This window comes from Punica granatum, chromosome 2 (genome assembly GCF_007655135.1).
Source record: "Punica granatum isolate Tunisia-2019 chromosome 2, ASM765513v2, whole genome shotgun sequence".
Taxonomy (NCBI): domain Eukaryota; kingdom Viridiplantae; phylum Streptophyta; class Magnoliopsida; order Myrtales; family Lythraceae; genus Punica; species Punica granatum.
In genome coordinates this window covers 6,557,745-6,571,043 of record NC_045128.1, presented here as the reverse complement: position 1 = coordinate 6,571,043, position 13,299 = coordinate 6,557,745, and the positions used below count along the sequence as shown (strand labels likewise).

At 35.2% G+C, this 13,299-nt stretch overlaps 1 protein-coding gene and 1 long non-coding RNA gene across 3 annotated transcripts; one reads left to right on the top strand and one right to left on the bottom strand.

The window, feature by feature from the left end:
• Positions 1–5,432: 5,432 nt before the first annotated feature.
• LOC116197627 lies at positions 5,433–7,334 on the bottom strand. 2 transcript variants are annotated; one of them, XR_004155070.1, is made up of 4 exons: positions 7,138–7,334; positions 6,945–7,043; positions 5,947–6,009; positions 5,433–5,650 (listed from the first exon to the last, which is right to left on the bottom strand). It is a non-coding gene; the product is annotated as an uncharacterized LOC116197627 (long non-coding RNA). The 2 variants fall into 2 exon arrangements; XR_004155071.1 differs by lacking the exon at positions 5,947–6,009.
• Positions 7,335–9,683: 2,349 nt separating this feature from the next.
• LOC116194521 (polyol transporter 5-like) lies at positions 9,684–12,971 on the top strand. Its single transcript, XM_031523338.1, has 3 exons — positions 9,684–9,933; positions 10,059–10,405; positions 11,590–12,971. Exons 1-3 carry the CDS (start codon positions 9,810–9,812, stop codon positions 12,670–12,672), a joined length of 1,554 nt encoding a protein of 517 aa, XP_031379198.1. The 5' UTR covers positions 9,684–9,809; the 3' UTR covers positions 12,673–12,971.
• The last annotated feature ends 328 nt before the right edge of the window (positions 12,972–13,299 follow it).

Here is a 13,299-nt window from a genome sequence, read left to right as displayed (position 1 = left end):
AACTATCAAACTATTTAATTAATTAAACACCAATTATGCCAGACGACGACAAAAATCTATGTCTTGCTACACGCAAACAGTTTGGGCTAAGTTCGAGGTTTGTTTTCTAATCTCTCTAAAATAGTGTTATTTTCAAGTGCTTAAACCGACAATCACTAAAACAAAACGAGGTGAAGTACAGCTGGGCACGGTTCTGCTTAATAATTAAAAGGTTTCGAATTTGATTTTCAGTGGGATTATTCATGGCTCTTTATTAGCTATTAAGATTTCTATTTTTTTATACTAGGCCTATAAACCACCTTTATAATCGAAAAAAGAAGAAAACAATCACTGAATTGGATAATTTTATTTTTCCTTGATAATCCATATATTTTCCATATTCCATTTTAAAACATCGATTGTCCTGTCTAAATTAGTTAAAATCTAAATAAAATCAGAGCATATTATAGAAATTTAGAATAGAAAAATCCTTGAAATGAAAAAACATGAATCTTAATACTCAAAGTAGTGATAGATTAACCACGCAAATGTGATTCATGCTAACGCTCTCATTGTTTGAAATTTAATTACTTATCGTATAGGAGGCCAAAGGTTATCAGAAGTACCTCATCTCCATGATGTGTAGATATTCAAACAACAATCAGTCTCATCTAATAAATTGAAAATACGTTGTGATTTTATTCTAAAAAAAAGTAGTGATTATTGTAAGTAGCATTGGAAGGGGATTATTAGGACCCGAAACAATCGACAATCCAAATTGTTCAAATTAACACGCAACGTTGTGGATGCACCGTGTATTCGAAAATAAGAACCACCAGCTCCTAAATTGACGTAAGTCCCAAAAGAATTTCATTAAATTGAATTTCAATCAATATATAACATAAAAAATGAATAAGATCTGGTGGCATTTTAGTAAATCTAATAAATGAATAGAGTATCTTGTAAATCTAATAAATGATTATTGGTATTATAGAGTATTTGCGACATGTTTTTGATGCAAAATACGATACCTTTCCCAAACTCTATATAATTTTTTTGACTAAAAATTTCTAGACCTTTTCCATAATTCAATGGAAAAACCTTTAAGAATTGATTAGAATTTACTATGGGTAAAAACCCATTTATTGAAACCAGGATCATCCATAATCCTGGTATCAAATTCAGCTCGAGTCGAGTCGGCATATTAAGTGATAAAACTCTTATAACATTGATTTTCATTCACAACACTCGAATCCGAGACTTTATTTAAGTTGTTCAAAGAGGAAAAAAATGAATTTTTTAAAGTTAATACTAGAAACTTCCAGACAATCTAATCCGTGTGTATGATGTTCCAACAATAATGATTTTTTTTCAATACACTCATGAATAGATTAATTTAGAAAAATTTAAGGGTAAAAAAATAAAAGTAAGAATTTATATATCTATATATATATTCTATAGATAATTATAAAAGCCATATTAACTCATATAATGATACCATGTAGGATATATACTTCATGGTTAAAAGAAATTTAGCATTCCCATCAAACATATCACAACAAGTGGTAGGCTATTACGAGCCACGTCACTCAAGGTTTCTTTAGTTATAAAAATCCAAAAGTCATATATAACATATGTATTGTTTAAAAAAGTCACCTTTTGTCATTACATATACCCTCATAATGAACAAAACAAAAATTATCTTACCTGGTAAACTACTGGAAATGTACTATTTTTTAATTTGTGATCAGTTTAATGAGAAAAATAAAGATACCTAAACAAAAAATGTAATTAATAAAAAATAAAGTTTAATCAGATATACAGTCATTGATTTATTAGTATCCTTATTAAATCTATCCCATGCATTGTACGGACCTTCCATCTAGTTGTAGATAAAATTCGAAAAAGAAACAAAAGTAATGTGATAGAACGTGGAACAGATGTTATGAGGAGAGAGTAAAATAAGCAAAGGTTGACACATTGGAGGAAAGAGATAGGCGAGAAAAATATTAAGTAGAGAATACCATCCTTCCACTCCTCATTTTTATTTTAAACTAATTACGAAGGTCATGCATTGCACGGGATAGAATGTGATGTATATTTTCTTTTTGTCAATTTTATTATATATCATATGCTCCTTTCAAAATATTATAAATCGTATTTTACAATTAATAAAAATATATTATATATATATATATATATGTATGTATATGATTGGCGTTAATTAAATTCCACAAATAAAGAAAATAAACATATATAGTAGTTATATCATATGTATAAATATACCTATTTATTTTAATGTTAATATCGATATGATTAGATATTAATTTTATCTAAAATTAAAATTCAAGGTTATCAAATATTATGTAGATGATAAAATCTTCTCAATGAAAAAGTTTCCATTTAAAATCTAATATAAAAATTAATTCTATTTTACAAATTCAAAAATTCGGTGAAAGCCCATATTAATGATAGTCGCGTCATTATACATATTATCAGAAGAAATATATATTAATATATGTATATTATATAGATATCTATTATTATACACATATTTTAATATCAATATTATGTGTTTAGATATAAATTTTTATCTTAAACAAAAGATACGAGATTATCAAATATTATATAGATAATAAGATCTTCTAAAAGAGTTTCAAAAATTTTTTTGTTATATAAATAACGTATAAAAAATATTCATTTTATTTGCAAAATTTGAAAAATCATTATTTATTAAATTAAGTATTATGTAATCAACAAGGAAACACAAAATATATTCGTAATAGAAACGAAACATCAAAAGTGGGAAGGACAGAATAAATTACGGCTCGGACAGCTCAAACTCGGTCCACGCATATAGAAACACCATGGTGTCGAGGGTTTGAGAAAATATCGGACTTATAAATTACATGCCAACATGGTGTCAAGGGTTTGGAAAAAAAGAGGCTCGCCTTTTATTGAGCTGAAGCCGGTTATTGATCCATGTCAACATTCCATTCTGTTAGGAAAAATCCATAGGCCTACTTCGGACTCGGACCCATCCGCAATCCAAAAGTTTAAATCAATGGGTTGCTAGACCATAGTTTCATATAAACCTATGGATTTCCTCTTAACTTTTCCACGTGGGACTATCTCCAACACCTACACTCACCATTCTCCATACAGAAGAAAAACCGTCCCAACAATTCTTCCCCTTCTTGACTATGTGGAGGACTTCAAGCCGGGCTTCCACTTCCGGACTCGGATACCAATTGTTAGGCCCTTCATTAGCCACGAGTTCCACACTCGGACCTTGGTGTGGTGTGGATTTCCACGCATAACGTGTGCACTTCCTCAGGATTGTTACTTGGGCTCTGATACCACTTGTTAGGAAAAATTCACATGCCTACTTCGGACTCGGACCCATCCGCAACCCAAAAGTTTAAGCCAATGGGTTGCTAAACCATTATCTCATATAAATCTATGGATTTTCTCTTAATTTTTTCATGTGGGACTATCTCTAACAGTTACACTTACCATTCTCCATATAGGAGAGAAACCGTCCCAACACATTCCCCTAACGGAGTAAGCTTTGTCCATCAAGAAAGCTTCGACTATATGCCAATCGAGATCAGCAAAGCCTCGAAAAATGAAAATACACCCAGAGAGAAAAATGAGAACTTTTGAAAGAGACAGAGATGGGGTAGGAATTATCGACATTAGAAAAGGAGTTTTTGGGTTTTTGATTTCGGCCCATTAATGAAGAGGAAATTGAAAAACAGAGGGAAAAAAATCGAAAGAAGTGAAGGCTGAAGAGACATTGGATCAATCTATTATCGAATGAATTGACACCTCTTATTGCTCGAGTTCGAGGAGCCAACTTCTCTCGATTATTTTTTGGTTGTTATTCTCGTAAATAAATAATAGCAATTTTTTTGTAATATGATATATCTTGCTTGTGGTTTATATGCAATATTATGTATTAGTAAATGTAATATTGATTGGGAGTATTGATTTATTATTTCTATATTAGTATTTTTTAAAAAATTAAAATGTAATTTTTTCATATTAACAGTTCTATTCTATGAAAATGAAATATGTATTTCATTTATTGATATACGAAATGTAGAATGATTTCTATTAAATTTCCATTTGCCTTATACGGGCTCGGACCCATATCCACTTAAAAGCTCAAGCTGATAAGTGGTGGTACTCAAGACATATATTAACCCATGGATTTTCCTTTTCTTTTCCGACGTGGGATTTATCCCATTTACTCCTCAACACCCGCCCTCACGTGCAATGTGTGGTCTATTTCTGCCTACACGTTATTACGTGCCCTTAAATACCCGCCCTCAACAATTGACCTCGAGCCGGGCTCATCTTCCGTGCTCGGGCGAGGGGGGACACTAACACGAGGCGCACTCTTGGCTGCACTCGGACATACTGGGCCTGGCGTGGTGTGAGTCCATGCGCATACGCGCGTAGGCATGCGGAAGCATAACCCGCTCTGATACCATATTAAATTTCCATTTGGCTTATACGGGCTCGGGCCCATATCCACTTAAAAGCTCAAGCTGATAAGTGGTGGTACTCAAGCCATATATTAACCCATGGATTTTCCTTTTCTTTTCCGACGTGGGATTTATCTCATTTACTCCTCAACAATTTCTGTATTTAGTAGCAGCAAGAGTTACATTTTAGCTACATTCTGCCTAAAAAGTTAATGTCCATACAACATGTTAGACAGCCATTTCTAGCAGCGATCCAACCAAACATATGAGACCAGCCAATAATTTTCATAGAGAGAGAGAATGACTACTGTTCCTCAAGTTCGGCCACTCAAGTTCTCTTTTCACTTGTTTTATTTTTTATTTTTTTGGTTTATTATGGGAGTCTCCGATTGATCGAATTTTCATTTCCCAGCATTATAAGTAGCAATAAATAGAAATAAATATTACTTGCTAATTTTATGTACAAAGTACTTTGATTTTTAATATTTCCTTAAAAAATAATTGTAAAAAAGTAAGGCCTCAATAATGTGCGAGCATATATGCAACTGTTTGCACATATGCCCGCACGTAAATGTGCAAGCACGTTACATTCCCTCTATTTGTAACTAATTTGAAATACTGGAAACCCCGATATTCAGTGGGCCATATACTGTGTCTCTAGTACGTATTATGAGGAGATTGATCAAGATCGCAAAAAGTTCCGAAGTTCGAGGAGACTAATTAAGATCAGAAGAGACACAAAAATGCCCAACCAAATGGAGATTATTTCTTCGCCGAATGTTGTTTTATTCTCACCAAACTCGTACCTAACATCTATTTTCGAGTCCTTTTATGTCCCCAAAACTTTTATCAATATGTTTATCCAGCCGAAATTTTTTTGCATCATTTATATTCACGATTACTTCTTAATACGAACCCAAAGAAAAAAAAACTTGTCGCAAGTTGCAGTGTTATTCAAGATAATGGAAAACCCAATTTCAGTGGGGGCCGTATACCATGTCTCTCTTGTAAGTATTCTGAGGACCCTGATGAAGATCACAAAAGGTTGGAGAGTTCGACGAGACTAATTAAGATCTCAAGTGATGCTAATATGACCGACCAAATGGGGATTATTTCCCGAATGAGTGTCGTTTTCTTCCTTCCAAACTTGTAGCTATCGTCGATTTCCATGTTCTGACCTGCAAAGGAAAGGGAAAAGATACAATTAAGGGCATGATCAGAATTCTTTGACATCCCTGAAAAATTTTATCAAGAAAATTTTCCAGTCAAAAAATTTTGCAGTATTTTCATCCATGATTACTTCTTAATATACTAAAACATCCCCAATATCTCCTCTGAGAAGAAAACTAGTCAAAAGTTGCAGTGATAGTGGAGATAATAGAAAACCCAATATTCAGTGGTGTCGTGTATCGTGTCTCTAATGAGTATTTCGAAGAGACTGATCAAGATCACAAAAGACACAAGAATGCCTAACCACATATGTGTATCGTTTTCTTCTCTCCAGGCTAGTACGTAACACCTATTTCTGAATTCTGATCTGCAAAGCAAAGGGAAAAGATACACCTCAAGGGCATGATCATAATTCTTTTACATCCCCGAAAAATTATGTCAAGAAGCTTTTCCGGTCAAAATAGTAACGTTGGGATATCTCATGCAAAAAAAGACGTTGAAATAGATTTAAGAAAATCTATCAACGTTATATTATATTTTTTAATACTAAAACCAAGAACAAAACTTGTCGCAAGTTCAATGAGAACGTGATTTCACGGACTCCATCTCATTTCCCCCACTGCCCATAATTTCAATCAGAACAAAAGGAACGTAACACCATACATATATATATATATATATATATAAAATACATGTTTCGAAGCCCCCTCATTCAACTCTTTCCTTACGCACGTCCATTTGAAACTTCTGGGTTCACTGAACTTTGTTGACTTTTGCCTAGTAAATGATTTTTTTTGGATGAATTGGTAAAGGAATTTTGTTAACAATTTCCCTGCAATCAGCACTTCTAAATGTCAAATTCACCAAAACCTGTTACATCTCATTGCGTAGCAAAGTTAGATTACGAAATTCTATCAAATAAATGATAGAATCATAGCCACACTGTTCTTACCCGCGACCAATCAAATCAATAAACCGATGAAACAGAGCTAACACTGTTCTTTGAGACTGGAGCGGTTATCGAAGCTGGCACAGTCAAACAGGAATTATTATCTGAAAACATATAGTGAAGGATGTGTAGACAAAGCATATACATCATTCAATGAGAATCAAATTTAACAATCAAAGACTGCTATTATCTATAAGACACATATACAAATCGTATACTGAAAGCAACCCAACATGAATTATTATCCGAAAATATGCGGGAGACGGGGTCAAGTTCCATTATGCTAACAGCCCACAACAGCCCACATTTCCCATTGTGGGGGGGAGGACAAAGAGAGAGAGGGAGTGACTGACCTGTTCTTCAAGCTCGGTGACTCAAGTTCATCTTCCCGATCCCGAGAAGTACCGTCGAGGCTGGGGCACGTATATGACCGATTGAATTAACAATTATCTCTGCAATTGAAGAAACAGGAGAAAGACCATTATAAGAGAAGGCCAACAATCAAATTTAACGTTTAATCATTAAGAATATGAAGCATATATTGACCTCGAGAGACAGCAGCGTCAATGCTGGCTCTGCGGCAAGGAGCCCATGGCAGCGGCAACGCTATGTGCTGGGGCTAATGCAGTGAAATCGTCGAAGCTGGGCCAAGGCTAGCGTTTCAGGGCCGCGAGTGATTGAGAGAGATAGTGGCGACAGCAGCGATAAACGATTTTTTCAAATTAGTTCTGGGGCCACGAGGAATAAGAAGGGTCTATTCTTACAAGGCTCCTAAACTTATCAAATCGCTAACACAACACAATTTGGTAAATAAATTTTATAATTTTGTGATAACGATAGGGTGTATATAATAGATAGCACGCTAAAAGAAACAATTAATTTATTATTAATGTAATTTTAAAAGAATAAGACAATTAGTTGCAACATTATTATTGAATTATTTATACTTAGTCTAATGTTATTCAAAATTATTGTTTGGAATTCAAATTAATCATTATTTTTATTAATAAGAGATAATTTTTTAAAAATATGAGTAATTCCCGTAAAGATGATAATACACGTATGCAATAATGAACCCGTGCAACGCACTTGATAGAAGACCAGTAATAATATAACATAAGATAAAAAATATAGATAATTTTTTTTTTACAGTTAGCTAATTAAGACATTCAATGCGTTCTTTTCTGGTCGCACTTATAACTTACTTTGGTAATGAACTAAAACCTTGATTTTTGGAGAAGAATGAAGTCAAACCTCGTTACCTTAATTTGAAAATAAATAGGTGTGCATATCCTTTCAGATTCCTTTGAAGGTCATACATGGAAGGAGATTTTTTTGTTTTGGGGGGGGGGGGGGGGGGGGGGGGGGGAGGGGAAGAGAGGAGAAAGATCTTGTGAAGAATTTTAGTGGAAAGTAGGAAGAGTTATCGAAAGATCGACAAATATGTAAAATATATATATATATATATATTTATACAAAATGATTGTTTTAGATAATTGAATATCTCTGTGAAGATAATCAACTCGGATTATCGTTTGTGGATACATACACCAAGCGGTCGCATGGACGTAATTTACAAAAGAAGGAGAAAATCTCGAGCCATTATACTACTAATAGAATAAATATGTACAATATCTGTACAAATTAATGCTTTTGGCTACTTTTAATTTCCAATGGATTAAATATTAATTTTTGAAAAAGAATAATTGGTCATGAGGGATCCAATTTCTTCCCATTAAGGAAATAATTATTTTCTTTAATACTTTTGTTACCCTGTGAGCAAATATTATATGATTTTATCCTCGTCTCTCCAATTGGATCCGAGGTGGATAAGACCAAAAGTATGCCATTGGCATTAAAGGATATTTAGGAAATTTAGAACAGAATTTGTTCTTTTTCGGTAGGTAATTTAGAACTTTATCATATTATGGTTTTATTTTTAAAATTGAATTTTCAAAATAAAATCATATTCTAAATCCCCTAAATCAATATATAATGCCCGTGAAAGTTAACCGTATCGCGTCATGTGTAATCGTTGGACTCTCCAACTTCCATCATGTGTTGCCAAGCACCGCCAAGTTCCCATGTGGATTTAACCAACCAAATATTGTCATGTATCGAAGTATCTTAAATGCATAGTTAAAAAAAATTTCATACATACATAAACTTAATTAAACGAAAAAAGAAACGTGTCCTAATTTGAAAAAAAAACACGTCAAAAAAAATACATATATATATATATATATATATATATATAAACTTAGTTAAACGGAGACGGAAACGCATGCAAATCTTAAAGGAAAAAAAGACACTTGCCAAAAATTACATATATATATATATATACTTAATTGAATGGGAAAATAAAACATGCAAGACATTCGAATTGCTAGAATTGTAATGCTGTACAATAACTACCACAAAAATTACATATACATAAATTTCATCAAATGGAAAAAATTATTTTAATTGAATTTAACAGTCAAATTAGTAGAATTACAACGTTGTATATTGAATGCCAATTTTAATATGAATATATATATTAACTTAATTAATGAAATAAATTATTTTGATTGTACCTATCCTTTTTTTTGGGTGGATATTGAATTTAACTTTTGTATTGATAGAATTACACCATTGTACATTGAATACCAATTTCAATACAAATACAAATATATATGTATAAATAAACTTAATTATACAAAAAAAATATATAAGAAACTCGAGCAATGCGCAGGTCAATGTCTAGTATTCTCTAATAGTTGGATCGACTGAGAGAGAAAAAGGTGGTGATCCGATGGGAAGGGAGGGCGTAGGAACCATACCATGGGATAATTAGATAAATTGCCCCATGGTATCTAGTTATTTAGGATAGGACGGACGTGAAGAGCCTAGGTATCTAATTTATCGTTAAATTAGATAAATAGATCGATCGATCCACCGAGAAAATTCCGACCTCAAAACACTACCAAAAAAAGAAGAACAACCGCCCCGAGATATATGGAAAGAAACGTCATTATCATAAAAAAGACAGGCTCATTCTTAGCCCCAGCCTGTTTCACCACCATCATTATAAAGAGGCCTCAAACCCCTTCCCCCAATTCCAATCCTAAAACCATCCGCCATTAACCCTCCTTTTCCCTCCCCTATCTCTTTTTCTCTGTCTGCCTCCTGCGGATGTGTTGTCCCTCTCGTGCTGTTTGATCATTCGGCATCTGGAGATGGCAGAGAATAAGTTTGTAGTCGCGGGGAGTAATGGCGGCCAAGGCAAGCCACCGAAGAGAAATAAGTATGCCATTGCTTGCACCATCCTTGCCTCCATGACGTCGATCTTGATCGGCTACGGTGAGTAATGTTCCATGCAAGAGATTGGTCCACGATAAATTTTGATGTCATTTTTTACATATGTCGTGTTATATTTCAAATTGATTAGGTTTTGGTATTTAATATTTGTGGTTGCGTGTATGTAGATGGAGGTGTGATGAGTGGCGCGGGATTATACATCCAGAAGGACTTGAAGATAAGCGATGTACAGATCGAGGTACTCAATGGAATCATCAACCTCGTCTCGCTCATTGGCGCCCCCATGGCCGGTAGGACTTCCGACTATGTGGGCAGACGGTATACCATTGTGATCGCCGGGGCGATCTTCTTCGCTGGTGCCATACTCATGGGCCTTGCCAATGGCTACGCCTTACTCATGGTTGGCCGGATAGTGGCGGGGATTGGGACCGGTTATGCCCTCATGATTGCCCCCGTCTACTCCTCCGAAGTCGCGCCCGCTTCCTCCCGTGGCTTCCTCGCCTCCTTCCCAGAGGTTCGTTTTTTTTTTTTTTTTTTTTTTTTTTCCTTGGGGGGTTCTCCTTTTGAATTTAATGCAGTTTCCAATTCAGTCATTTCATTGATACTTAAGAATAGGACGTCTGACCTAGCATATACTTCATTTGATTCGAAATAAATAATATATTATGGAATAATCTTTTCATTAATGACGATTGATATTATGACGTTCGGACAAAAGCAACAATCTTAGGAGCCGTTTGGTTTGGAGTGGAAATATTTTTCATTTCATTGCCCTCTATTTTACTTTTTCTTCAATTCAACATTATAATTATTACTTTACTCATTTCTTTCATTTTTTTATTTAATTACTATTCAATTCAATTTTCAAATACTAAATTTTCTCAACTATTCAATATTATTCATTACTTTTTTCACAATTTTACAACGCAATTATTAATTTTTATCATTTTTCAACCTCATTATTACAACCCCTCTTTTATATATATATATATATATATATATATATATATATTTACCAACATACTTATTTTATTTTTTACCTAGTTCAATGTAAATGGAATTAAATTTTGAATATTTATCTCTTTTGTCAAACGAACCCTTGGACTTTCTCGGTAAAATGTAATAGGAAGATGACAAACAAATATATTGGCGCTTGATTGATATCACTTGGATTTGACGGTATAGAAGATATGGAGACATTTCATCTATTTTTATACAAAGAATCATGTTGAACGATATGTCTTGATTTCATTAGATTGGAAAGCTATCATGAATAATCTACAATCTTGAATTTTTGTTTTAAAATAAAAAAATAATAATGTCACGTTTCACCCACCGATCCATTTACCACAATAAGCATTTTATTCAATATATCAGTTATATATGGTATCGTATCATGTGTGTATATATATATATATATATATACATACACATAAATATTATATCGGGAAAATCAAATTGAAAAAGGAAAAGATATGCCCACTTAATATCAATTCATTTACTAAGAAGTCATACATATATATATATATATATGTGTTCTATACAATTTACCTGTGTCTATATTACATTTGTCATTATTCTTAACCATTCTTAAGATATACGAGAATAAATTAAATATATATAAATCACTATGCACATGAAATATCTTTTTCACATCAATATGTTATGATTCATCAATGGTGATTTATGTACTTCCAGGTATTTATCAACGCTGGTGTGCTCCTCGGGTATATATCGAACTATGGCTTCTCGAAGCTCCGATTGGACCTGGGCTGGCGAATCATGCTCGGGATTGGGGCCCTCCCTTCAGTAATCCTTGCCGTTGGCGTCATGGCCATGCCTGAATCTCCCCGTTGGCTAGTCATGCAGGGCCGCTTGGGTGAGGCCAGGAAGGTACTTTACAGGACTTCAGACTCGAACCAGGAGGCCGAGGAAAGGCTCGCCGACATCAAGGAAGCCGCCGGGATCCCCCCTGAGAGCAATGACGACGTCGTGCAGGTAGTGAAGAAGGAGAGCAGTGGGTCTGGCGTGTGGAAGGAGTTGCTCCTCCACCCAACGCCAGCTGTTCGCCACGTTTTGATCGCGGCTGTGGGTATCCAGTTCTTCCAGCAGGCGTCAGGGGTCGACACGGTCGTCGTGTACAGTCCACGTATCTTCGAGAAGGCCGGGCTCAAGACATCCGACCAATTGCTGCTTGCCACAGTGGCGGTCGGATTCTCCAAGACTATCTGCATCTTGATCTCGACCTTCTATCTCGACAAACTCGGGCGGCGGGCGATTCTCCTCACCAGTGTAGGCGGCATGGTCATTTCATTGGTGACCCTGGCGTGTGCGCTGGAGGTGGTCAATCGGGCCGGCGGGGAGCAGGTGATGTGGGCCCTCGTCTTGTGCATTGCCATGGTGCTTGCCTTTGTGGGGACGTTCTCGATGGGGCTGGGTCCCATCGCCTGGGTCTACAGCTCAGAGATATTCCCGCTAAGGCTCCGAGCTCAGGGTGCATCCATCGGGGTCGGGATGAACCGGTTGATGAGCGGTATCATCTCGATGACATTCATCTCTCTTTACAAGGCCATCACCATCAGCGGGGCCTTCTTCCTCTTCGCGGCGGTCGCAGCCATCTCTTGGGTGTTCTTCTACGTGATGCTGCCCGAGACACGTGGCCGGACCCTCGAGGACATGGAAGTCCTGTTCGGGAACTACCACCGCTGGAAGTCCGTGGCCAAGAAGCTGGAAGCCGAGAAAGCCAAGAACAGTACGGAGAAGCGGCCGGAGACTGCCTAGTTTTGCTCATTGTTAGCTACAGAAAAACTTTATTTATCTGTGAATTAGGCTTTTATGAGGGACGGGCTTAGGGCAACCATAGCTCCGATCGGTATCTTAATCTATTACATGCATGCAACTGCTTCCGATCCATCAAGTAAGATGACATCGTTTCTACTTACTTGCCTTTGGATTTATACGGTACCTACTTTTAAGGTACCGTGGTTATGAGGTCGCAGTATATATAGCCGTAATTATACGGTATGTACTTATTTGTGGGACATCTTATAATCAAAAAAATTCTATGATACATTTACTTATAATTTATGTATTCAATAGTTGAGGTTCTTCAAATTTTAAAAGTGAAAATTCAAATAATTTTTATACGTGTATCTCAAATTGAATGTATGGTACTTATAACCTGTACAAGCTCTCATCTTTAATATATTTTTTTTGAGTTATTCATATTTACATGAATTATCTATCATTAGAGAGATTATATACAGATATTACTAAGTGTAGTTGCTTGTCGACGTTCATTATAAAATGAAGCACAGACCGAAACTAATGCTGTGTTTGATTTCAAAGTAAGATTTTAAAATCAAATTTTAATTTTGAAAAAGAATTATATAAATAGGATCCACCCTT